The sequence below is a fragment of the Acomys minous genome (genome assembly GCF_964271855.1).
Source record: "Acomys minous genome assembly, chromosome: 8".
NCBI lineage: Eukaryota > Metazoa > Chordata > Mammalia > Rodentia > Muridae > Acomys > Acomys minous.
The window spans coordinates 37,019,344-37,043,745 of record NC_140489.1 but is presented as its reverse complement, the minus strand read 5'-3'; the positions used below and the strand labels follow the sequence as shown (position 1 = coordinate 37,043,745).

At 42.3% G+C, this 24,402-nt stretch overlaps 1 protein-coding gene across 3 annotated transcripts in view; it reads right to left on the bottom strand.

Moving 5' to 3' along the window:
- The window catches only part of DCAF5 (DDB1 and CUL4 associated factor 5), a 97,177-nt gene that overhangs the window by 25,613 nt on the left and 47,162 nt on the right, over positions 1-24,402 (bottom strand). For all 3 annotated transcript variants that reach the window (XM_084792269.1, XM_084792270.1, XM_084792271.1), the window contains exons 6-7: positions 21,053-21,266; positions 1,617-1,683 (exon numbers count right to left, since the gene is read on the bottom strand). In XM_084792269.1, the coding sequence (XP_084648395.1) occupies positions 1,617-1,683; positions 21,053-21,266 (281 nt within the window). The remainder of the gene's footprint in view (positions 1-1,616; positions 1,684-21,052; positions 21,267-24,402) is intronic.

Genomic DNA, 24,402 nt, shown 5'->3' with positions numbered 1-24,402 from the left:
CGAGCTGAGCTGTCCTCAAGGAAGTTCTTCTACAAGTAGATAATATTAAATAGGTAAAGACATCATTGTTTAAAAAATGAGGTTTGCTCAGCAGTTAAGAGCACTTGTTGCTCTTGTAAAACACAATTCAATATAATGAATAAATCTTAAACAATGAGATGACTTAGACCCAAACTTATAGAAAATACAGGCTTTTGTCAGAACCTATCTAGAGCAGGAACAGAAATGGCTATTTGATATCTACGGTTGTCAAACCTCAAGCAACACACCTGTCCATCAACAGAGAAGCCCTTCTTTAGCTAACATCACCAAGGAGTCCATCAGAAGGCAAGGCCAATCACATATAAAACAATAAGCAAGATATGTGATGGATAAGGTAAAGGACTTAACAGCAAAAACAAACAACAAACAAACAAAACACCCTCTAGAGCTGGAGAGAGGGCTCTAGAGTTAAGAGCATTTCCTGTTCTTATAGAGGACTAGAGGTCAGTTCCCAGCCACATGCTCTCAGCTCCAACAGCTCCAAGGCCTCTGGCCTCCAGGGCTACAGACACTCATTTGCGCACGCAAGAGAGCGAGCAAACACACATACACACACACACTCTCACACCCCCCTACACACACACACACTCTCACACCCCCCTACACACACACACACACACACACACACACACACACACACACACACAGGAAAGCACATAACTATATATACACAAATACATACATATAGTTTAAGATAAAAAACTTAAGTATCTTGAGAAATTCCTTTGAAATAAGATATAAAGGAGATTTCTAGGGTCTAAAGAAAAATATTTAGGAATAGGGTGTGGTAGCACACACTTAGAATCTCAGCAATTTGGAAGTTGAGGCAGGAAGATTCAGAACTAGTCTAGAGCACACAGTGGAACCCTATTTCTAGGAGCTGCCTCCAATCTCTCTCATAAAGAGGGAATGAAAGTAGGAAAGGTTCTGGACTGAGACGTGGCTCAGGGGGAAGGACTCTTGCTGTCAAGAGGGACGACCTGAGTCCATGCCCCTGGCCCTACAAAATGCCAAGAGAAACTGACTCTGGCACATTAATTATTTGCTAACCTCCACACGTGCACCATGGCTAAAGTGCATGCATACAGACTCAAATAAATAAATGTAAACTAAACCTTTAAAAGAGGAGATTCTTAGGAGGAAAATATATCTAAGTAGCATTTATGCTAGATAAAGATGATGTGTAATCTTTATTTTAAAAATCCCCTCGACACTTTTCTGATAAACTGCTTATATTAAAAGAAAAAAGTCTAGGGTACCAGAGAGAAGGCTCAGCAATTCAGAGTACAGTTACTTTTGCTGAGGACCCAGGATTGGCTCCCAGAACACACATGGTGGCTCACAACCATTTGTAACTCCAGTTCCAGGGGATTTCACACCCTAGAGGGTACCAGACACACATTTGGCACACATATATTTATAAACAGGTAAAACATACATACACATAAGATAAAAATCTAAAAAATAATTTCTTAAAGAAGCATATTCATCTCTTGTAACAGTGTTCTCTCTAGGAACTACATGGCACAAAGGGAGTCACCCAGAGTTGTACATCCACACTGGGCCATACTCACCTGCTTCTGGATCTGCAGGGATCTTCCACATGTACAGGTTGAAGTCATCCGAGCCTGAAAGGATATACTGTTGGAACAAAAGAGACATTTTATATATTATTTTCTAATTGGAGAGACAACTGTTCAATTACACTTACAATTCAATATATATAACCTTGTGATATCATTTTGTAAAGAGAAATTTTATTAAGAACAGGGCTAGTAAGATGGCTCAGTGGGCAAAAGCAATTGCTGTGTAAGCCTGATGACCTGTGTTTGATGATCCCTAGATCCTACAATAGAGGGAAAGAACAGATCCTGTGCACTGTTGTACTTACACACACACACACACACACACACACACACACACACACACACACACCTTTTAAAAACAGTATAAAATGTCATATATTTAAGGTGCCACAGAGTAATTATCCTAGTACAAAATATTTATAGATCACAAGGCTTGGCAGCTGAAACTGAGCAACAACAAAACAACTAAATCTTAAAAATGAGAAAAGGGCTAGGCGATAGGGAGGCAGAGGCAGGTGGAGCTCAGAGTTTGAGGCCAGCCTGGTCTACAAATTGAGTCTAGGATAGCCAGAGCTACACAGAGAAAGCCTGTCTCAAACCAACAACAACAACAACAACAACACCCCCAAGACCAAGTATGGTCCAGGCTGTGGAGAAAGTGTACTTCTATTAGCACTGCTAGTGGGAAGGCAGTTTGTTGCAGGCTGAGGAAATATTCTGTCAATTCCTCAGAAAGGCAACACACAACTATCTTACAAGGCAGCAGTTCTAGTCCAAGACAGTCTAAGAACTAAACACAAGCACCAACAATCCCCTGTACATGCACAGTCATAGCTGCGAAAAAGTAGAAGCAACCCATGGGCCTGCTCACAAGGGATGGGCAGACAAAGCATGGCGGCACACGTAAGGGAAATTACTCAGCCTCTGAAGGGAAGCGACCGCAGCGTGAATGAACCCCCAAGACAGCTAAGGCAAAATGAGGCAGACACAAAAGAAATGGCAAGTAGAACAGTGTGGCCAAGGCTTGGGTAACGAAGTGCTGCACTTCACGGCTTCTAGGGGTAAGATAAAAACAGCAGCAATAGCTGGGCAATGAAAAAGAGCAAAACGACACTGACCTGTACACTTAAAAGATTTGTTTGTGCTTACATGTGTGTCATACATCCCAAAGTGTGAGTTATGAGGCGTTGTGGGACGCATGGTCTCTGATCCTTATGGTTGTGCAGCAAACACTCTTAGCTACTGAGGTACCTCTCCAGGTACAACTGTACATTTAAAGGTTTTTTTTTAAAACCTTTTTATCTATTTATTCTGTGTACATGCATACCATGTACTTGTGTGGAGGCCAGAACACAACTTGGGGGTGTCTGTTTTCTCCTTTTACCATGTGGGTCCTGAGGATACCTCAGGACATCAACTTTGGCAGCAACCAACTTTACCTACCGAGACATCTCAACAGCCCTACAACTGCACATTTTTAAATTAAAAGTTTGAGGGACACTGAGTGTTGAACCCAGGGCCTTATACATGTGAAGGATGCTACTGAATTACACCCCAGCTCCCTTGGCGTGTGGGGCTGGTGTGGGTGAAATTGGGTATTACTAGGTACGAAGGCTGGCCCGAATCTTGTAATCCTCCTGTCTTACTTTCCTGAGTATTGAGATTACAGACATGTATGTCTACACCCACCTCAAACCTACTAGTTTTACATGGCAAATCTTAGGTGTTATTTGTTACAATTTTTAAAAGCACAGAAAATAAAAACTAGACTCTTCATAGATCTTCTTTGAGGCCAAGCATCCTCATCTTCTCTGCATCTCCCTGACATCCTGGAGCAGCAGACTACTGACAATCCAACCGTGACTCAGCACTGTGGGCATAAGCAATATCTTTTTATGTGGTAAGACACCTGGTCTGAAAGAGGCCATGATTGTTAGATCTATTCTAGAATTAGATGTGTTTATGAGTAAACAGCAATAAGTAGAAACTTTAGCAGCTCATTTATTTCCAGATACTGACAAAACTGTTTTACTGTAACTCGTGGTCAAAGAGATCCTCCCGCCTCTGCCTCTCTGAGTGCTGGGATTACAGGTGTGCACCACCACCATGCCCAGCTTAGAAAATGATTTTTTTTTTTTGAGACAAGGTTTTTCCATCTGCTCATTTTTTTTTCCAGGAAAAAAAAAAAGAGGGCCTATATAATGAATAAATAAAAGGCTTATAGTTTTCTGACAACATTGTGAACTTCTAAATCAATTTAAATCCAATGGACACACAATTATTTTGGAACTACTTAAAAATCAATGGACAGGATTGGGATATAGCTCAGTGGTAGAAAGCTTGGTTAGTCTATGAGTCAAGGTTCAATAGGCATTATGGCTTTAAAAAAATCATTTATTAGCTGGGTGCAGCAGCCCATGCCTGTAATGCAGCACTCTGGAGAGGCTGAGGCAGAGGCCAGCCTGGTCTACAAAGTAGTCCAGGACAACCCAGGTTACACAGAGAAACCTTGTCTCAAAAAAAAAAAAATCATTTACTAAGCTAGGTGTGGTGGTAGTGCATGCCTGTAATCCCAGTACTCAGAGAGGCAGAGGCAGGAGGATCTCTTTGAATTCAAGCCTGGCCTGGTCTACAAAGCAAGTCCAGGACAGCCAAGGCTACACAGAGACGCCGTGTGTGTGTGTACGCACGCGCGCGCGCGCGTCACATTTACTAGCCTTCAAAACACTTAAGGAGTATGAGTGGGAGGCAAAGGTAGGAATTTTTCCTTTTTGGTTTTTTGAGACAGGGTTTCTTTGTGCGACAGCTCTGGCTGTCCTAGAACTCCCACTGCAGACCAGGCTGGCCCTAAACTCACAAAAAATCTGCCTGCCTCTGCCTCCCAGAGCTGGAGTTAAAGGTGTGCAACACCACCACCACCTGGCTCAAAGGTAGGAAGTTTACAATGAAACTATGTTGTCTTCAAGGGCTAAGGCACTGCAGAGAAAGCACCCACTTACTATCTTCACCAGCTAAATGAGAGAGCCAGGCTGATTGTCCTGCAAGAATGAATGGTGGAACCCAGACAAGACCCTGACGCTTCTAATCTGCCACCAAAGTGGTCAGAAAATCACCGTAAATTTGCTCAGGACCGGGAAACTCAAAGGCAGCATGTTACACTCCAATTGAAAAGTCTCTCTGCAGCTTAGAAGCTGGAATTCAGGAGCCCAGGAGTTTCACAACAAGTTTAACAGATTTACTCACTATATACTAACCCAGAGCTCAGTTGATATGCTAGCTCTTCTCCTGCTTACAAAGGCACATATAAAATGACACATAGACTCCCAAGGGCTTACAAGTCGAAAATGTAAAACATGTAGGTATACAAGCTGCTAGGTTCCATTCAGAGGACACAGGGCTTGGCAGTTCCCAGAAGAGTCAAGACAAGATCAGGGTGAGCACTAAGCTAACATAAGAGAAAGTCATGAGGGCCAAAGACACAGCGATGGGTCTCCTGTAGCTACGACTCAACCGGCATAGCTCGCTAGCCTTTGGGCCGCCTTCTGCCTGACTGCCAACTACCCAGCACCACATCTCTTTGCCAGAGGCTTTTTCCAGAGTCTGACTACAGATTGCTCCAGAAATGAGTGTTTCACAGGGGCAGTCTTCAACCAAACACTGCTGCGAGCAGCCCGAAGAGCCAGCCCAGCTGCCTGTCCTGACAGAAGGACACCGCTGTTTGTGCTCTACAACTGCTGGCAGCCATGGGCATTGCTTTAGTCTTTTCTCCCTTAGACTTCTCCACTCGGCTGTTGTTTATTGCATTTCCAAAGAATTAGTTGCACCTGAAAACTGAACCTCTATTAAAACAGAGGGAGCCAGAATACAAAAGAATCATCCACTGATTACATGCATGCATGTATGTATGCATGGAATAAAACTTATGAGCCAATACCTCATTGTTTCATGTTCGGTTTAGAAGAGGCTGTAAAGCTGGCATAGGATCCTGCTTCCCTCCCTCCACAAACCCCCCAAACTAAATAAACAAGACATGCATACTAAAAGAAGTACTGCAAGGCCATACTCCTTGCAGGTCCTCCTTGCTGAAGGATGGGCACTTTCCTGCTTGCTTACAACTCACTGGGGCAGAGCGCGGGAACGTCAGAGGGGCAGGCAGGCTGTCCAGACAGAACGCTGACTCAGAAGACAGCCTTAGAAGGAAGAAAACGCTCCCTCAGAGTTAAGCCTGTTGGCTTCAATACGGTAGCTTCTCAAACACACAGAAAATGCTTAGAATGCTTTAAATGCTTTTGGGGATAAGGCAAGTTCTGATGGTTCTTCCCCTTAAAACTTCTCTTCCATCTACCAGGAAAGAACTACTTGGGATAATTTCCAGGGAGGGGGTCTCGGCCCCTAGTCAGACTGTGTAAGTGCTCACCAACACTGGCATTACAAGATGCCCTGAGGAATTCATTTATGGCAGTTAGTGGTTGTCTGCTGGACTCCAGCCAACATTAACAGTTGGCTGCCTGGGATACTGTTAACTGTGAGAGCCTGAAGTAAAAATGAGTTCATTCTTTTATTCTTTGAACAAATATTTATCAAATGTCTACTATGTGTTGAACATTGCCCCAGGGGAGGAAATACAGAAATGGCAAAGAGAGACCTTGTCTCTGCCATCATGGAACTATCATCTTTTTGAGTGGGGAAAATTATATACACATATAATGTGGGGAAGGCAAACAATGTTAGGAACAAGTCCATACATGATATTCCCGGTGTGAGTAAACGTTAAATGAAAAGCGAATCATCTGGATAGAGAATCTAGGGAGTGGTGGGCATAGTTTGTTTCCATTTATGTGGAGTGGTCACAGAAGGCCTCTCTGATAAAATGGCATTTTGAGCAAAGCCTTGAAGGAAATGAGGGAGCAAATTATGTGGGTATCTGGGAGAAGACTATTCCAGAAAAGGCCAGAGAAGCCTAGGATATTTCAAAATATAAAGTGGTCAACAGTGTGTAATGACTCAAACCTGAAACCTAAGTATTCAGAAGGCTTTGAGGCAAAGGGCTGAACAAGGAAGAGCCTAGCCTAAACCTCACAGAGATCCAGGCCAGCCTGGGCTACACGGTAAGATCTTGTCACAAAACGAAACAAAATAGCCTCCGAGAACAGGGCTGGGTGAAGCCTCAGACTGAGTGAGGCCTGCCAATTGCTGGTGCTCAAAGACTGACGTCCTGGTGGGCTCTCTAAAGCATTCTGCCATGGAAACCGAACAAGAAACAAAGACAGAAGAGCTCTAATGCCAATCACTACCAAGAGAAAGCTATAGTGCATGATCTCACTAACATTCATAAAACAATCATTTGTACTGAACTTCTTAAGTGGTGAGAACAGAGGTGTAATTTGTCTCTTTTTGGTATTAGCATCTTTTTCATATCGATGGGATTACAAGCCTGGGCCACCATGATCCAGTTTTCCATGTGGGTTCTGGAAGCTGTGCGTGGGGTGGGTAGGGTGGGGTAGCATGTTGAAATCACGTCCTTGTGCTTATAAGGCATTCTCCATATTCCAATTGAGTCTTTAAAAAATATTTTGGTTTGGTGTATTTTTAAAGAAAGAGTCTTATATACTCCAGGATGCCTGCCTGCAGCTTAAAAACAGCCTTTCCCTCCTCATCTTATCTTTACTTAGCCCATCTCTTTTCCCTGACTACCCTCTTCTCCTCATCTGCTGTTTCCCTCTCCCTCCCCGCAGTTTGAGACTGGGTCTCACTACATAGCCTAGACTGGCTTGGAACTCTCAGATCTCCTGCCTCACTCCTCTTGTAGAACTTGACAGTATTTTGTGGGACTTTTCCGCAGTGATGTTTGTTTATATATTCAGGTGGGGGTAGGATGGTGACCTGTGTCATGGAAGGAGTGTGGAACTCAGAGGACAACCTCTGGAGAAGGTCATCTCCCTTTACGATGTGGATCAAAGGGGTGGAACACAGGTTGGCAGCTGTGGTGAGCCATGTCACCAGCCTCATAGTGATGATGTTTAAAATGTGAACACTTGTTGCAAAGTCCTAAATCATAAAAGGGAATGGACATGTTAAACATAGGAATCTGGGGTAACTACTCACGTGCCAAACATATTGCTACCTAGACCAGAAGAAGTCCCTTACTGTGAATCAGCTTTACATAAAATGGGATCTCTGGGGTGAGAATGCATAGATGCTGTTTGAAATAAGGTATCAAACTGGGTGTGGTGGCACATGCCACTAATCACAGCACTTTGGGGGATCCAGGCAGGAAAACTGGATGCTTCAGGGAAGTCTTGGCTACAGAATAAGACTCTGTCTCCAAAAAAAAAAAAAAAAAAAAAAAGAGTGGGGCAAAGAACTGGACTTTATTAAGATAAATTTCTTATTTAACATCATTCAAAACAAATTAAAAACCCAGCTCCAGCCAGGCACAGTGGTACACACATTTAATCCTAGAATTCAAGAGGCAGAGGCAGGCAGATCTCCATGAGTCTGAGGCCAGCCTAGTCTACATAGAGAATTCCAGAACAACTGGGGCTACAAAGAGAGACCTTGTCTCAAAACAAACAACAAACCCCAAAAATCTTAGTTATTAGGAACTTTAACCTTGTACAGTGGAACAGAACAAGGAGATGCCAAAGGAGGAAGACTTTTTCCACTACTACTTTGTAGGCAGCAGTGACCCCATTTCCTCAAATACTCAGAGCTGAGGAAAGGCAAGAGAACCATACACTACCTTGGTCAAAGGAGACATTGCGTTTGGCTTTTGGGCAAGAATTTTAAACAAATTTATATAGTGTTGCTTAGAATCTCAGAGCTGTTTTGATTTGCATTTCCCTGATGACTAAGGACACTGAGCATTTCTTTAAGTGTTTCTCAGCCATTTGATATTTCTCTGTTGAGAATTCTCTGTTTAGTTCTGAGCTCCATTTCTCAACTGGGCTATTTGGTTTGGTGGTGTTTAGTTTCTTGAGTTCTTTATATATTTTGGATATTAGACTTTTGTCAGATATAGGGCTGGTGAAGATCTTTTTCCAGTCGCTTTGTTCTGTTGACAGTGTCTCCTGCCTTACAGAAGCTTCTCAGCCTCATGAGGTCCCATTTATTAATTGTTGACCTTAAGGCCTGGGCTGTTGGTGTTCTGTTCAGGAAGTTGTCTCCTGTGCCAATTGTTCCAGGCTCTTCCCCACTTTTTCTTCTAACTGATTTAGTGTCTCTGGTTTTTATGTTGAGGTCCACATGCTGGTGAGGATGCAAACTAGTACAACCACTTTGGAAATCTATCTGGCACTATCTCAGAAAACTGAGAATAAAGCTTCCTCAAGACCCGGCTATTCCACACCTTGGAATACACCCAGAAGTTGCTCCAGCACACAACAAGGACATATGCTCAACCATGTTTATAGCGGCCTTATTCATAATGGCCAGAACATGGAAACAGCCTAAGTGTCCCTCAGTAGAAGAATGGATAAAGAAACTGTGGTACACTTACACTATGGAATACTACTTAGCTACTAAAAACAAGGAATTTCTGAAATTTGTGGACAAATGGATTGAACTAGAAATGATCATAATGAGTGAGTTAACCTAGAAGCAGAAAGAGTCAAATAGTATATACTCACTTATATCTGGACACTAGCCCAAGGGGCAGGTCCCATGAAAGTCTTCACTTACCAGGAAAGTGGGACAGAGGGAAGGACATCCTACTGGGACTCTAGGTGAGAGAAGCATGGGAGAATGGGGAAATAGAAGGATCCAGAAGGTCCTAGAAACCTACAAGAACATCATTATGCTGGACGGATCTGGGCCCAGGGGTCCTGCTCAAGGCACCAGCCAAGGACTATACGTGCAGTAAACATCGAACCCCTACCCAGAGCTAGCCAATGGACAGGACATTCTCCACAGTTGAGTGCAGAGTGGGGATTGACTTTCATATAAACTCTGGTGCCCCATATTTGACCACGTCCTCTGGATGGGAAGACCTGGTGGCACTTAAAGGAAGGATAGCAGGCCACCAAGAAGAGACCTGATACCCTATGAGCATATACGGGGGGAGGAGGTCCCCCTCAGTCATAGTCATAGGGGAGGGGAGTAGGGGGAAAGTGGAGGGAGGGAGGAATGGGTGAATACAAGGAATGGGATAACAATTGAGATGTAATATGAATAAATTAATAATATATATATTTTAAAAAAGGAAAAAATGTATACAAATGTTTTACTTGCATGTATATAAGCACACCACATACATGGACCTGATCCCCTGGAAGTGAAGTCACAGATGCCTGTAGAGCTACCACATGGCTGCTGGGACACAAACCTGGGTCCTGTGCAAGAGCAGTAAGTGCTCTTAACCACTGAGTTATTCCTGGTGGTTTGAACAGGAAGAGATTCCATAGGCTCGTATATTTGAACACTTGGTCCCCAGTTGGTATAACTGTTTGGTAAAGATTCAGACATGTGGCCTTTTTGAAGGAAGTGTGTCACTGTGGGCTTTTTGCACACACTCTCCCTGCCTCTACTATTTTGTAGATTAGGATGTGAGCTCTCAGCTGTCCCTTCACAACGCCATCATGAACCCTAAGCCTCTGAGACTATAAGCCAAACTAATATTCTTTTATAAATTACCTTTGGTCATGATGTTTTAGTACAGCAATAGAAAACTAAAAAGTGCTCTTCTTCCTCCTTCTCTCCTGCCCCCCCCCTCTCTGCTCCTCCCCCCCCCCCCATCCTGGGCTCACTTTGTAGACCAGGGTGGCCTCAAACTCAGAGATCTTTGTCTTTTCGAGTGCTGGGATTAAAGGTATGTGCCATGGAGCCCGGCTCTTCTACATCTCTAAATACTTTCTCTAGAAATATCTCTTTCCTTTTGCAAGGTGCTTCTACTAGCTGAGAAACTCACCTAAAAATCATAGAAGTCACACATGAATGTACACACAGGTACACACATGCATACATACAATTTAGGAACCTGAATGCTCAAAGAAAGATCTAAATTAGGCCTACTACAGAAAACGTGATTTCAAATGACTATCTGGAATACAGGCAAATTTCTGGCAACTACATTGTAAATTTTATATAACCTTAGAAATATGGTTATCAACAAAAATAACCTATTTGAGCAAAATAAATAAATAAATAAATAAATAAAAAGCAAAAGGTACAAGCCGCCCACCAGATGTAGTCCAATTAATACTTGGAATAGGTCTTACCAGGCCCTTTGGGAAGAGAAAAATCTCTTGCTGCTTTCTTGACAGCTATGTAGATGGATGAATGGAAAGATAAGCATGTGTGTGTGTGTGTATGTGTGTGTGTGTGTGTGTGTGTGTGAGAGAGAGAGAGAGAGAGAGAGAGAGAGAGAGAGAGAGAGAGAGAGATATGCATGTCTGCATATCAACATCTACTGAAGGAAACATCAATTATTGTGTGATCAACTTAAGAGTTCTCTCCAAATATAAGCAGTAAACTTCGAACCCCTACCAAGACCTAGCCGACGAATAGGATATTCTCCCCCATTGAGTGGAGAGTGAGATCTGACTCTCACACGAACTCTGGTGCTCTTTTCTGACCATGTCCCCTGGATGGGGAGGCCTGGCGGCACTCGGAGGAAGGATAGCAAGTTACCAAGAAGAGACTCGATATTCTAAGAGCATATATAGGGGGAGGAGGTCTCCCTCAATCACAGACATAGGGGAAGGGAGAAGGTGGGAAGTGGGAGGGAGGGAGGAATGGGAGGAAACAGGGGAAGGGCTAACAATCAAGATGTAATATGAATAAATTAATTTTAAAAATATTTTTTAAAAAATTAACAAAATATTGTAATAAACTTATATTCTTTGCTTATTAAAAAAAAAGTTCTCTCCAAAGGCTCCTTCCATAGTAACTGATTATTCTCCAGTAAATGGCATGTCTATCTAATTAACTGTATTGACCAGGTTAGAAAAACCAGATGGCTTTGTGGCCAGGACCAGTAATAGAAGAAAAACAACTACTTTTATTTAATTAAACATAGCTCTTTAGTTACCCTGACCTTTGTCAGAGGGGAAAAAATAAGATAGTATAATTTTGTGACAGACTCTTTAGAGATCATTTCTAGAAAAAGGTTTGCTAGCTGTATAACATTTGATTATGTCATTTATTCTATTACCTGACATACATATTATCTAAAGCAATAGAGCAAAATTTCTCCCAAAATGGGCAAGCCACAGCTTGAAGTGGTGATAAGACAAACAGAATTGCACTAGCTTTGAATGAAATCATACACATAAGCACACCCGGAGGATGACAGCCATGCACACATACATCCAGAGGAAGGGTGCATGTGCATATGCAGACCCATAAGAACAATACTAGTTCTGCCTGTAACGTTAGATTACTCTTGTTGTTTTGGATCGCTTGCCATTTCAGCTCTATTAAACTCTTGGAATTCTTTGGTTTATTAATAACCAAACTTTATGAGGTCTGAGTAGGGAAAATATGTTAATAAAGAAATATTCCATAACAGCAGCCAATAATATTCAAATAATCAGTAGGAAAGAAAAAGCTTACGAAGCTCTGTCCAAATCACCATCAGCTGCTTTTAAGCAAGTAGCCTTCCTTACTTGAAGACAAGAAATTGTGGAAATTCATTTTAGAAACCCAGCTTTGGGCTGAAGAGCCATTAACCAAATGGCATCAGTACCCAGCCTTCCCTCCACGGGCCTCAGTTTTTATATCTGAGGACTGGATTGTCTCATTTCAAGTATATTCATCATTCAAGGAAAGGCTCTGAGCATTCTTTTTAATTGCTTTTTTGTTTTTGTTTTTGCCGAGACAGGGTTTCTCCATGTATCCTGGACTCAATTTGTAGACCAGGCTGGCTTCAAAATCACAGCAATCCACCTGCCTCTGCCTCCAAAGTACTGGGATGTGTGCCACAGTGTCCAGCTCTAAGCATTCTTAAGAAGATGATTTTCAGTTTTCTTCAAAGTTTAAAGAAGTGTGAAAAAGAGGCAAAGCTACTGGCTGCGTTGTATGCTGAAGGAGGCTGGGCAGGCTAGCAGTTAAAGTCTACCGAGGTTTCCAAGTGGGTTCCTACTCCTAGCTAGGGCTGTGAATTAAAGGAGAACTGTCATGTCATGTTACCAGATCACAGCAACTCTATTTGTTCCTAATCTAGGAATAAATCCAGGTTACCTTGTGTTACTTTTCAGTCAAATAGTTATTAACCTGACCACCTCTAGTTGGCTTTCCAGATTTGTAAGCCCCCACCCCCACCCCCATCCCCAACCCAAGACAGAGTTTCTCTCTGTAACCCTGGATGTCCTGGAACTCTCTTTGTAGAGCAGGCTGGCCTCGTACTCACAGAGAACCATCTGTCTCTGCCTCCCTTGTGCTGGAATTAAAGGCTGTGCCACCACACCTGGCTATAATTTCTAAGTTCTTAAAATTCAGTGTGTCTGTAAATGAACCTCATCCAACGGAAAAATTCTTTGTTGGAGTTTAGTAGTAGCCTCCAGGTTCCAGGAGTCCTGTAAACCCTATGATTATCTGCAACACTGCGTGGTTATACGTACTTTCTGACAGTGTTCATGGCTTCCAGATTTTTTTAAAGGCCTAAGGTTCAAAAGAATTCAAAACAGCTGATTTAATATACAGGTCCTCTTCATCTACCCTTGGTAGAGGGGTTGAGTCTTACGACCTCACACATGGAGGGCAAGCACGCCACCGCTGAGCTACACCTGTTCCTGGTCCTCCTCTAGCTTTTCATTTGGGGACTGCCACAGTGACTGCAGCGGCTACGGCTTCAGGTCTTCACCACCAGACGTCATCATCATCATCATCACATGCCTTTAATCAGAGGCAAACGGTTCTCTGAGTTTCAGGCCAGCCTAGTCTATAAAGCCAGTTCTGGGTCCCATGGCTATACAATTAAGACCCTGTTTCAAGAAAACAAAACAAACTAACAAATTTATAAAATATTTACTCCTTAGTAAATATTGGCTCAGTGGGTAAAAGCACTTGCCATGCAAGCCTGATGACCTGAGTTTGAGTCCCCAGCACCCACTTAAAAAGTCACCTGTAATGCCCAGTACTCCCCTAGAGGGAGTGGGGAAGTAGAGGCAGAAGACTCCCCTGTCTGAAACTTACAGAGTGAGGATCTATCTCAAACAAGGTGGGAAGGTGAGGAATAACACCTGAAGGTCGTCCACATATGTGCTCAGGCACATGAGCACACACCTAAAAACAAAATTCCTTTAAAGATTCACTCCCTAAGCAATACATACAAGGAATCCATAGGCCATTCGCTCTGTATGAGCTTTTTCTCATTGGCCCACAAAGACCACTTGATCTTAGTAACACAGAAGGCAGTGTGCTTATGAAAAAAGGACACAATCACAGGCAACAAAGTGAGTTTAATCCCGGGTTAGTCCCACTCCTGACGCTATCAGCCATTTCGAATCACACTGAGCCTCTCTTTCAAGGAGGTTGAAATCAACTACATCTATAGGTCACTATGCGGATTCAAATACAAGAGAAGAAAATAAAAGCAAGGAAGTGGAAAAAAGTAACCAAAAGCCAGAACACAAACCAAAGGATAGAACTCAAGAGTTACACTTTCCTGTAGAAAGTGTTTTTATTTTATATGAAAGAGCACATCACATTCGAGGTCCTCAAGTGAGTGTGAGCAGCGGGGAACAGTCATAGAAAGGAGTTTTACAGGGCAATTCTCTCTGGTAAATTTATTCTTTCTTTTTTTCCTTCCTTCCTTCCTTCATTTTTGAGACAGGGTTTCTCTGTGTAGCCCAGGCAAGCTTCGAACTCACAGAGATCTGCCTGCCTCTGCCTCCTGAGTGCTGGCATTAAAGATGTGCGCCACTACTGCCTAGCAGTATATTTACACAAACATTCTTGCTGCTCACGCTACACACACAGCATCAACAGAGAGAGGGTAAATAGTGATGTCATGTGTAAGGAAAGGCCACATCTTTAAGGTCATTTTGTTGGATTCATGGATTCATTCACAAAACATGATTTTGGGGGTCCTTGCCAACTGTCAAACCCACAAGAAAGAGGACCCAATGCTCAGTCACCCTGTTGCCCATCCTTTTCAACACTTGGTTATATTTTTCTTTCCTTCCCCTTCCTCTTTTTAACAAGATGGAGACAAGCAGGCCTAGCATTAATTGAGATTTGTAAATTTAGCACGTCTACTTCTTGGTACACAAGTTGTCAGCATGAAAGACTGGCTTCTGAGAAGCCTGAACATCCTGCTGGATCCAGGCCAGGACAAGAACCACTCAAGAAATCATAAAAGGAGGATTAAAAGGCAAGTGTGTACCAGAAAGCCAGCAGGTAGAATACTAATATTCTTTTTAATCTGTTAAAAGCTTTGCTCGCTTGCCCAGCATACACACAGGACTATAAAGCTTAGGAGACAAGATGTAACCACTCCAGCTTCTGGAAGAGAAAATAAAATGTAAGGATGAGTCAAAGGAGAGAGGAGAACTCTTGAGGCCAGGCAGCTTTCTCCAGGAGAAATGCTGTTTTGCCGTGAGGCCACTCACTAGACTCTAGGATAGAGGCGTACATGTCCAAGGATGGGCAAGGCCTGTAGCCACACTGCTCAAGGGAGGAAGCTGAAGCTGGGGATCACTTTAGACCAAAGGTCTATGGCCTGGGCCATAGTGAGACTATGCCTCAAAAGCTCAAATCTTTTGTTAGGGTTTTGTTTCTCCTGATATTCAGCCAACTAAATGCTACTGTCGCTTAATTTAGCAGTGAATATTATTAAATTTGGATAATTCAAATATAATAAAGATAAACAAATCATGCAGCACTGGGAGCCTAAAGCAGGGAATGCAGACTACACAGAGCTTTGAATGAAAACCAAACCATGCAAGGTCATGTGAGCTGGTCCACCGTAGCATCTGGAGTACAATAAATGTTCAAACACCTGCTTTTTTATTTTAAAAGGCATGAGGCTAGGAAAGATTGTTCTCATTCACCCACTAACACGACACACCATGGGACCAAACATGAGCTGAATACCCTGGAGAGTGAGATGGAGAGGTCTCATGGTGGCTACATCAGAATTCAGATAGTACACTGATTCGCTCTATTACTACATCAGTATCAACTTGTTATAGTAATTAAGCACAAGATTTCACAGAAAAATCTACCTTTTTTTTTTTTTTTTTTTAAAGCCAGATACTTGGCGACCCAGAGGCTGTCATGGTGGTGAAGGATGAAACAGGTGTGGAAGCTAGCCCACTCTTGACAGAATACAAGCTTTGCCGTTAACTAGTTTCCACTGCTCCTTGTTGTATACTCCAGACAAATTCACTCATTTTTACAGTCTGTCTTGCTTCTAAGATCTGAGTTCTTGTCCTTGTTCAGCTATAAATATGCACATGGTGATCTGGGAACCTTACCTTTCTGAACCTCAGCTTTCTCAAAAGGAAGAGATGGTCTGAATGATCTCACACAGTCTCTAGTTAGAACTTATTCCTTCAGTCTAATTTATCAAAATATTAATTTTATTTTGAGACAAATAAACTACCTAGTGAATCTAGGATGGTAAGGATTTATTTATTTATTTATTTATTTATTTATTTATTTATTTATTTTTGGTTTTTCGAGACAGGGTTTCTCTGTGTACCCTTGGCTGTCCTGGACCCGCTTTGTAGACCAGGCTGGCCTCGAACTCACAACAATCCACCTGCCTCTGCCTCCCGAGTACTGGGATTATAGGCGTGCGCCACCACCACCCGGCGGTAAGAATTAAAAATAAGGGCTGGAGAGATGGCTCAGAGGTTAAGAGCACTGGCTGCTCTTCCAGACGTCCTGAGTTCAATTCCCAGCAACCACATGGTGGCTCACAACCATCTATAATGTGATCTGATACCGTCTCCTGGCCTGCAGGTACACATGCAAGCAGGATATTGTATACATAATAAATAAATAAATCTTTAAAAAAAAAAAAGAATTAAAAATAAGAACAAATGCAGGCCCTCTGGCACAGTATCTAGATCCATTCATAGGTCCTGACTGATCTCCTTGTAGTAGAAGCCTTCTAGAAGGCACTCTCAGACAGATAGGCTCATCCATGTTTGTTCACTCCTATTATGGAAATCTCCAAGTTCCTCTCTGGGATGGTTATCCAGCCATTGGCTAGATGAAGATGCAGAGCACAGAGCCCCAGGCTGTGGGAGCTCTCAAGAGTAGAGACATAGGAATGATGCCAAATACAAAGAGCAGTTGGGCACAGTGGCAGATGCCTGCTATCCTACCCACTGAGATGTAAGGCTGAGACATGACTGCAAGTTTGAGGCCAGACTGGGCAACATGTATAGAAGATCCTGTGTGAACTAGTCAAGAACTGTGACCTGGCCACTGCTGCAGGAGCCTTGACTATGCAAGGTCAGAACCCTTTGAGGGGCATGCTCCAAGAGTCTGCTTGGCACTTAAACTGTCTGCACACTTAAAGCTCTAAGCTTAGTTGACCAGTTTCACTGTAAAGCCATTACTTCTCTTTTTGCTATTTTGGAACTTGCTCTATAGACCTGGCTGCCTTGAACTCAAGAGATCTGCTTGCCTCTGCGTCCTGAGTACGGGGATTAAAGGTGTGCACCATCACTACCCAGTGTAAATCTATTACTTAATTCATCCTAATCAAGGCTTCTAAAAGTTGGGGCGGGGGAGGATACGATTATCAATCCTGATTTACAGTTACAGAAAGCTAAATACCAAACATTGATCAAAGTGCTCAGGAGTCAGTTCAACAATATTTACAGTGCTCTTACCACATCCTAGGATAAGAGACAGGACAATGATGAGTTAGCTTAGTCCCTAAGGAGTGAACAGACATGTCAAATATAAATCTATTTCCTAATCCACCAGGTTAGATGCCTCTGATAATTTATAAAAGGGGACATGAGCAGACTGAAGACTGACTCAAGACCAGAGTCAATAACTTTTAAATCCTTGTTCATCCAAGAAAAACCATTTACTTAATCAAAAAGCAGTATAATTTATCAAAGAGACAATAATGTCTACAAACTCTTCCACAAGGATACAAGTCATAAAAAAACAACTTTAGTCAAATATGAATAGAGAAAATCAAAAGGCACACAATGTTTTTTTTTTTTTATCATTACGTATTAATCTATAAGGCAAAACCAGTTGTATCTTTAACACACTTTATATGGTTCTGCTCTGGCAATACAAACCCCAGTGCCCCTAGATAATTATAAACTAAGGTGACAGTTTCTCAACCAGAGAATGCATTCCCTTTTTAAAGGGACATTTGGCACTATATTGCCATTTTTGCCTCTCAGGAGAACAAAAGATGACATTATTGGCATCTAGTGAGGAGAGGCCAGAGATGCTGCTACCTATCTGTCACTGCACAAAACAACCCATCACAGCACAGACTCACCCAGCTGTTGGGGCATGGTATAGTGCTTTGTATTTCATTGCTAATTATTTCCCCCCTGAGGTCTGCCTGCTGTCTTTTACGAGCAGACACTCATGTACCTCAAAATTACGTTTGTAACCTTGCCTGAGAAATTATTCCTGATTGGCTGATTAAAAGGCCTAAACCTGGGCAAGGCAAAATGCGGTAGATGTGGCCAAAGTTCCTGGGCTTTGAGGAGAGAAGGATCTTGGGAGAAGGAAACAGACAGGTACCAAAGAAGGAAGGAGGAGGAGGATCACCTTGGGATTGGAAGGAGCCATGTGGGCCCAGAAGACAAACTTTGAAGTTCCATATGGAACAAAATGGCCCAGATGAATGACATTAGCAAGTATTTTGGGATTATGGGTTGGAGCCCATATAGAAATTATTAGAAGCAGATGTCATAGGATGGAGGTTGGGCTATAATGGAAGGTAGCTCAGGAGTTAATATCTGCCATGCCCCAAGTAAAAATAAGGCTATTCTAAAATATGTCTGTGCCTTTATTGATTGTGAAAGTAGGTTGGATAATACCACCACAATAACTATAAGCCTAATAATAAACACTTTTAGGCAATACTTTTAAATTAGCAGCAACATCTAGCCAAAATATTCACAGAGCTAGGACCATGGTCCTACATGCCTTACTTTGGCAGAGGCCTTTGATCTGGGTTTAGGAATTCCATGAAGACAGGCTCTGGATGCTAATAGAGTCCGAAAAAAAACAGAACATCTACTTTCTTTCACCTCAGCCTATTTCATGGCACTTAGAGAATAAACTATCACATTTATTGCATGTTCTTTAGTAGTCAATGAGATAAGAATCTCATGCATAATAAGTTAAAAGAAGACGGAAAAGATCAACAAAAACAAAGGAAACAGGGAAGAAAAAGAGGCCTGGAGGTTCTTTCTACAACTCAAACCAGATCAATCATTCTACATAACCAAAAGTTGAATCCCATCACTTCCTATCTAAAACATGATTTTTTTCTTTCCACTCAAGAAAGACAATTCAGTCTAAAGATGCGCCTCAGTTGATAGTGTTTTCCCATGCACAAAGTCCTGGGCTCAATCCCCAGAACAGCATTAATTGGGCTTTGTGACTTATGTTTGTAGCCTCAGCCCTTGACTCAGGAAGCAGGGGAAGAGGATTAACAAGTTTAAGGTTTTTCTCCACTACATGGTGAGCTCCAGACCAGTCTGAGCCACATGAAACCTGGCTTTTTTTTTGGGGGGGGGGGGGGGGTCAGGGAGCAGAGAACCAGAGACACAGCTCGGTGAGTGGTTCAGAGCACTTGCTGCTCTTTTCAAAGGACCTGGGCTTAGTTACTTTCCAGCACCCGCATGGTGTCTCCAGAGAATCCAATGCCCTTTTCTGGTCTCTGCAGGCTCAAACAAGCATATGGTGCCCACATACTCACGCAGACACACGCACATACCCAATATCACACAGGCAAATAAAAACAAAATCATTTAGAGTCTGTGGCCTTTCCTAAGTAGGAGACATCCCTTGTATAACTGAGGCCATCTAGTAGTGTTCGATGTGGATCTTAAGTAGGCCCTAGAATTCCAAATGAGAAGAAATCCTACACTTAGACATCTATTCTTTACCTATAAAAGGTGACGATCTTGGAAAACTTAAAAGAATGCTATCATCTATCTGCATGTAACTTTACACACTAAGCATTCTTCCTTCCTTCTCCTGACTCAAATATTAATCTTTACAACATCTGCAACTTTAGCTTAGAGAGAAAACCCTTCTAGATGAAAACTGGGGTCTTTTGAGATGGTCAAAGAATTCTTTCTTTTACATCTCTTTCCAAAAACAAACAATACTCCCAAAGAGATGAGGCACAGCCTATGAAACTAATTAATCAGTGAGGGGTCCACAACATTAGTAAGAAACAAACATTTCTTTTTCTCTAATCTGGATGTAAGGTTCATTATCCTTAAAAAGGAAATGTTATATTGCTGAAGAACCCCCAGTATAGATTCTTTACACCTGTCTTTGCTCAGATCAATTACTGAGGCCAGTCCAAGTGATTACTGGCAAATGTTACTTCAGAACTTTTATGGCCCAGAGAGATTTAAGTGTGCCAAGTCCATTTATAAACTACTATGTTTTTTACTTCTTATTTATGTGTACATAGTGTGTATATGTATGCTGCACATGTGTGGGTACTCTCAGAGGTGAGAAGAGAGCATAGAATTCCCCTGGAGCTGGAGTTGTAAGTGGTTGTCAGCTGACTGATCTGGGTGATGGGAAACCAATCAGGGTCCCCTGGGAGAACAGCAAGTGTTCTTAACTCCTATGCCATCTTTCCAGCCCCTAAACTGCCCCCATTAAATCAACACAGTATCTCCAGTCCCAATATCCAGAAAAGACTACACACAGCTAGGGCAGGGATATCCCTGTTATGATGCCAGCTTTTTCTCTGTTTTTAATTTTAAATTTTTTTCAGGGTTTCCCTGTGTAGCCCTGGCTATCCTGGATTCGCTTGTGTAGACCAGGCTGGCCTCAAACTCACAGAGATCCGCCTGCCTGCCTCCTGAGTGCTGGGATTAAAGTCATGTGCCACCATGTTTGGCCCCTAGATCTTTCTCAAACAAGGCTGCTGAGGCCATTTCAACTAAGAAAATGATGCCACCCCAAGACGCCATTCAAGATGCATGTCTTCTGGATGGCATGTGGGTTTTCATTCATCACTGTGCAAGTGAAATGTCTCTCACTGACAGGTCCTTAGAATCTCAGGACCCACTCACAAATGTGGCAGAACTGGTTTCTTAGAACCATGCTATAACTAGCCTTGGTTTACAGTGTGTGTCTTGAATTAATGTACCCTTGGCATCCTGGCAAAGACAGTCACTATGAGGCAAAAATATGAGAATCACTATTCTCCTCAATAGTTTCTACTTCATGTGGCCCACAAGAGAAATTGAGAGCGATACAGAAAGTCATGGGATGCACAAGGTGAAGGTACCCACCTGGTCACGATCCCCTGCAAAACAGCAGCTCTTCATAGTGCACGAGTTGAAGTAACCCTGATTGTCAAACTGGAACACCGGCAGGCGGGAGTGAATGTCATAGAGGACAGGGGGCAGGCGGCGCCGCAGGGCCAGGAGTTGGGTTCCGTTGCTGTTGAATCGCACACTCATAGCACTCTGGAGAGACAGGTTGCCACCATAGCGCAGGAGAGAACTGGAAGGCAAGAGCACAAGGATCCATCTGAGGCAGACAGTAGAAGCCTGTAAAACACGCTAAAGTTGCTTCTTCATGGGTCCAGGCTATAAGGCTTTTATCAGAATTTCAACCAAAGGATACTGAAATGCAAAAGTATCTTCTATTAGAATATAACTATGTTGGAAACAGCTCCTGAAGCAGGATGGTGGTGGAGCAGGCCTTTACTCCTAGAACTCTCTGAATTAGAGGCCTGTCTGGTCTACAGAGTGAGTTCCAAGACACGTTTTTCGGGACTACATAGAGAAACCCTGTCTCAAAAAAAAAGTAACCAAGCAAACAAACACAACCACACAATAAATAGTCCTTGAAAATTGAAGGAAGGAAGGAAGGAAGGCAGGCAGGCGGGCTCTTTGGTTACATAAAATAAATTATTTAAATGTCAGCCTCAGCGCTAGGGATATGGCTCAGTGGTTAAGAGCACTTGACTGCTCGTCCAGAGGACCTAGGTTCTGTTCTCAGCACCCACATGGCAGCTCACAACTGTCTGTAACTCCAGTTCCAGGAGTGTGATGCCCTCTTCTGGCCTCTGTAGCTACCAGGTACACATGTGCACAGACATACATGCAGCAAAGCACACATAAATATTTAAAAAATAACTTTTTTAATAAAATAAAATGGTAAAGCCAAGTGTGGTGGTGCACGCCTTTAATCCCAGCACTTGGGAGGCAGAGGCAGGCAGATCTCTGTGAGTTTGAGTCCAGCGTGGTCTACAAAGCAAGCCCAGGACAGCCAAGGCTAATACAGAGAAACCAGTCTTGAAAAACCACAAACAAACAAAAAAACCCAAACAAACAAACAAAACAAAAATGTTAGGCCCCTCTTTCAATCTTCAATGGTAAATTTTGAATAAGTTTTACAAGTAAAGATTATCAAGAGCAAGAAGATAGCTCAGTAGGTAAGGGCACTTGCTGCCAAACCTGGGACTTACATGGTGGAAGAACACAGCACAAAGTTGTCCTTTGACCTACACACACACACACACACTCTCTCTCTCTCTCTCTCTCTCTCTCTCTCTCTCTCTCTCTCTCACTCACACACACTCTCTCTCTCTCTGTGGCATGAACACTAAAACATACACAAATAAATAAATATAAAAAACGGAAACTATCTGCTCTTCCAGAGGTCCCGAGTTCAATTCCCAGTAACCACATGGTGGCTCACAACCATCTATACTTTGATCTGATGCCCTCTTCTGGCGTGCAGGTGTACATGCAGATAGAGCACTCATATATGTAAAATAAATATTTTTTAAAAATGTAACAGAAAAGGTATCAACACATCTTGCAAAAATAGAGAAATTAAAATAAGTTATTTTGTTTACCCATGCCCAAATAGATACTTGAAAGACCCTGGAAGAGGCAGTAGTGTTTACCCCAAATGGCCAATAATGGATTTGTAAGCAATATATTTCTCTTTTGCATTAGAAATACAAGAATCATCAGTGTGTCTTCTGATAATTTTCAATAATTACACAAGCATAAAAAGCATTTATTTTTAATTTGTTAAAAGATGAGCCAGTAAACCCTCTTCTGGCCTCCATGGACACTAGGCATGCTAGAGGTGCACAGACATATATTCAAGGCAAAATTCATATACATAAGTTTTTCTTTTCATAGCCATCTCTGTTGATGTATGACTTTAGGAGTGAGAGGCAAGTGGATCTCTATTGTAAGGGCCAGGTCAACTAAGGGTACATAGTGAGACAAACAAATACAACTACAAATAACCAAACAAAAGAAAGAAAAAATTATATTATACATGGCACAATCAAACAAGTAACACTAAATAAAAACTTAAATGTACAGCACATCACCTAATGCAATGGAAGATTACACCTGCGTCCTCTACTTTAAAACAAAGGTTGTTTTGTTTTTTGTTTTGGCCATTTATTCACTTGTGGGGTGAGGGGCATGCACCATGGTGCATGTGTGGAGGTCAGAAGCAATTTGTGGGATGTGGTTCTCTCCTTCCACCATCCAGATCCATCCAGAGATCAAACTTAGGCTGTGAGGCTTGGCAGCAATGCCCTTACCTACTGCACCATCTCACCAGCCCTTGCTTCTCAGTTTTTCTTTTTCTTCCTAAAGATTTTATTTTATTGGCATATACATTTATATTAATGCACATAAATAAAAAAATTACATACAGCAAGAAGAACCACGAAACACTCAGGGATTATATGAGTGTTACACTCGTGGTGTTCTGGCTAATTGTATTTGGCAACCTTGTAGAAAACATCTTTCCTATCTTGGTGAGTCTAAAATTCTGGATGAGAACCTATATCTGTCTCATCACATCTCTGTCTCTTAACCTCTGAACAACTAAGGTTAATTTTAAGATTAAATTATCTGGTCTTCAACCCCATCAGAGACTTGAGAAGGAATGAAACTTAATTACTTGAGTGCAGGTTAGCAGCTTCCAAAATGAGAAGGAAAAAAAAAATGACAGTTTGCCGCATCAAGATGGAGCACCATCTTCAGCCTTCTAGCCCAATATATCTGACAGACGTATTTGTGAGGACTTGCTTAGCATGTCATTTTCTTTTTTTTTTTTTTTTTGTCTTTTTTTGAGACAGGGTTTCTCTGTGTAGCCTTGGCTGTCCTGGACTCCCTTTGTAGACCAGGCTGGCCTCGAACTCACAGCGATCCGCCTGCCTCTGCCTCCCGAGTGCTGGGACTAAAGGCGTGCGCCACCACGCCCGGCAGCATGTCATTTTCAATTCTCAAGTTTATGTTTAGCTTTGAAATATGCTTACATTAATATATGCAATCACATTTATTTAGTGGTCCTAAACAGTGCTATATTCAGACTCACTTATTATGCTTTAGTGTGTGTGTGTTATGTATGCTGTGTGTGTATTTGTGAACGTGAGAATGTCTATGTATGTGTCTATATGCCTGGTGCCAACAGAGGCCAGAAGAGGGCACTGTATCTCTTCGAAGTGAGGTTACAGACGGCCACCAGACAGATCTGGGAACCTCAAACACAGATGGTTTGCGAGAGCTCTTAATCTCTGAGCCCTCGACAGAATTCTTGATTACTTGGATCTTATCTTACAGAGGGATGACTGCCCACGATACAACCATGTTCTCTT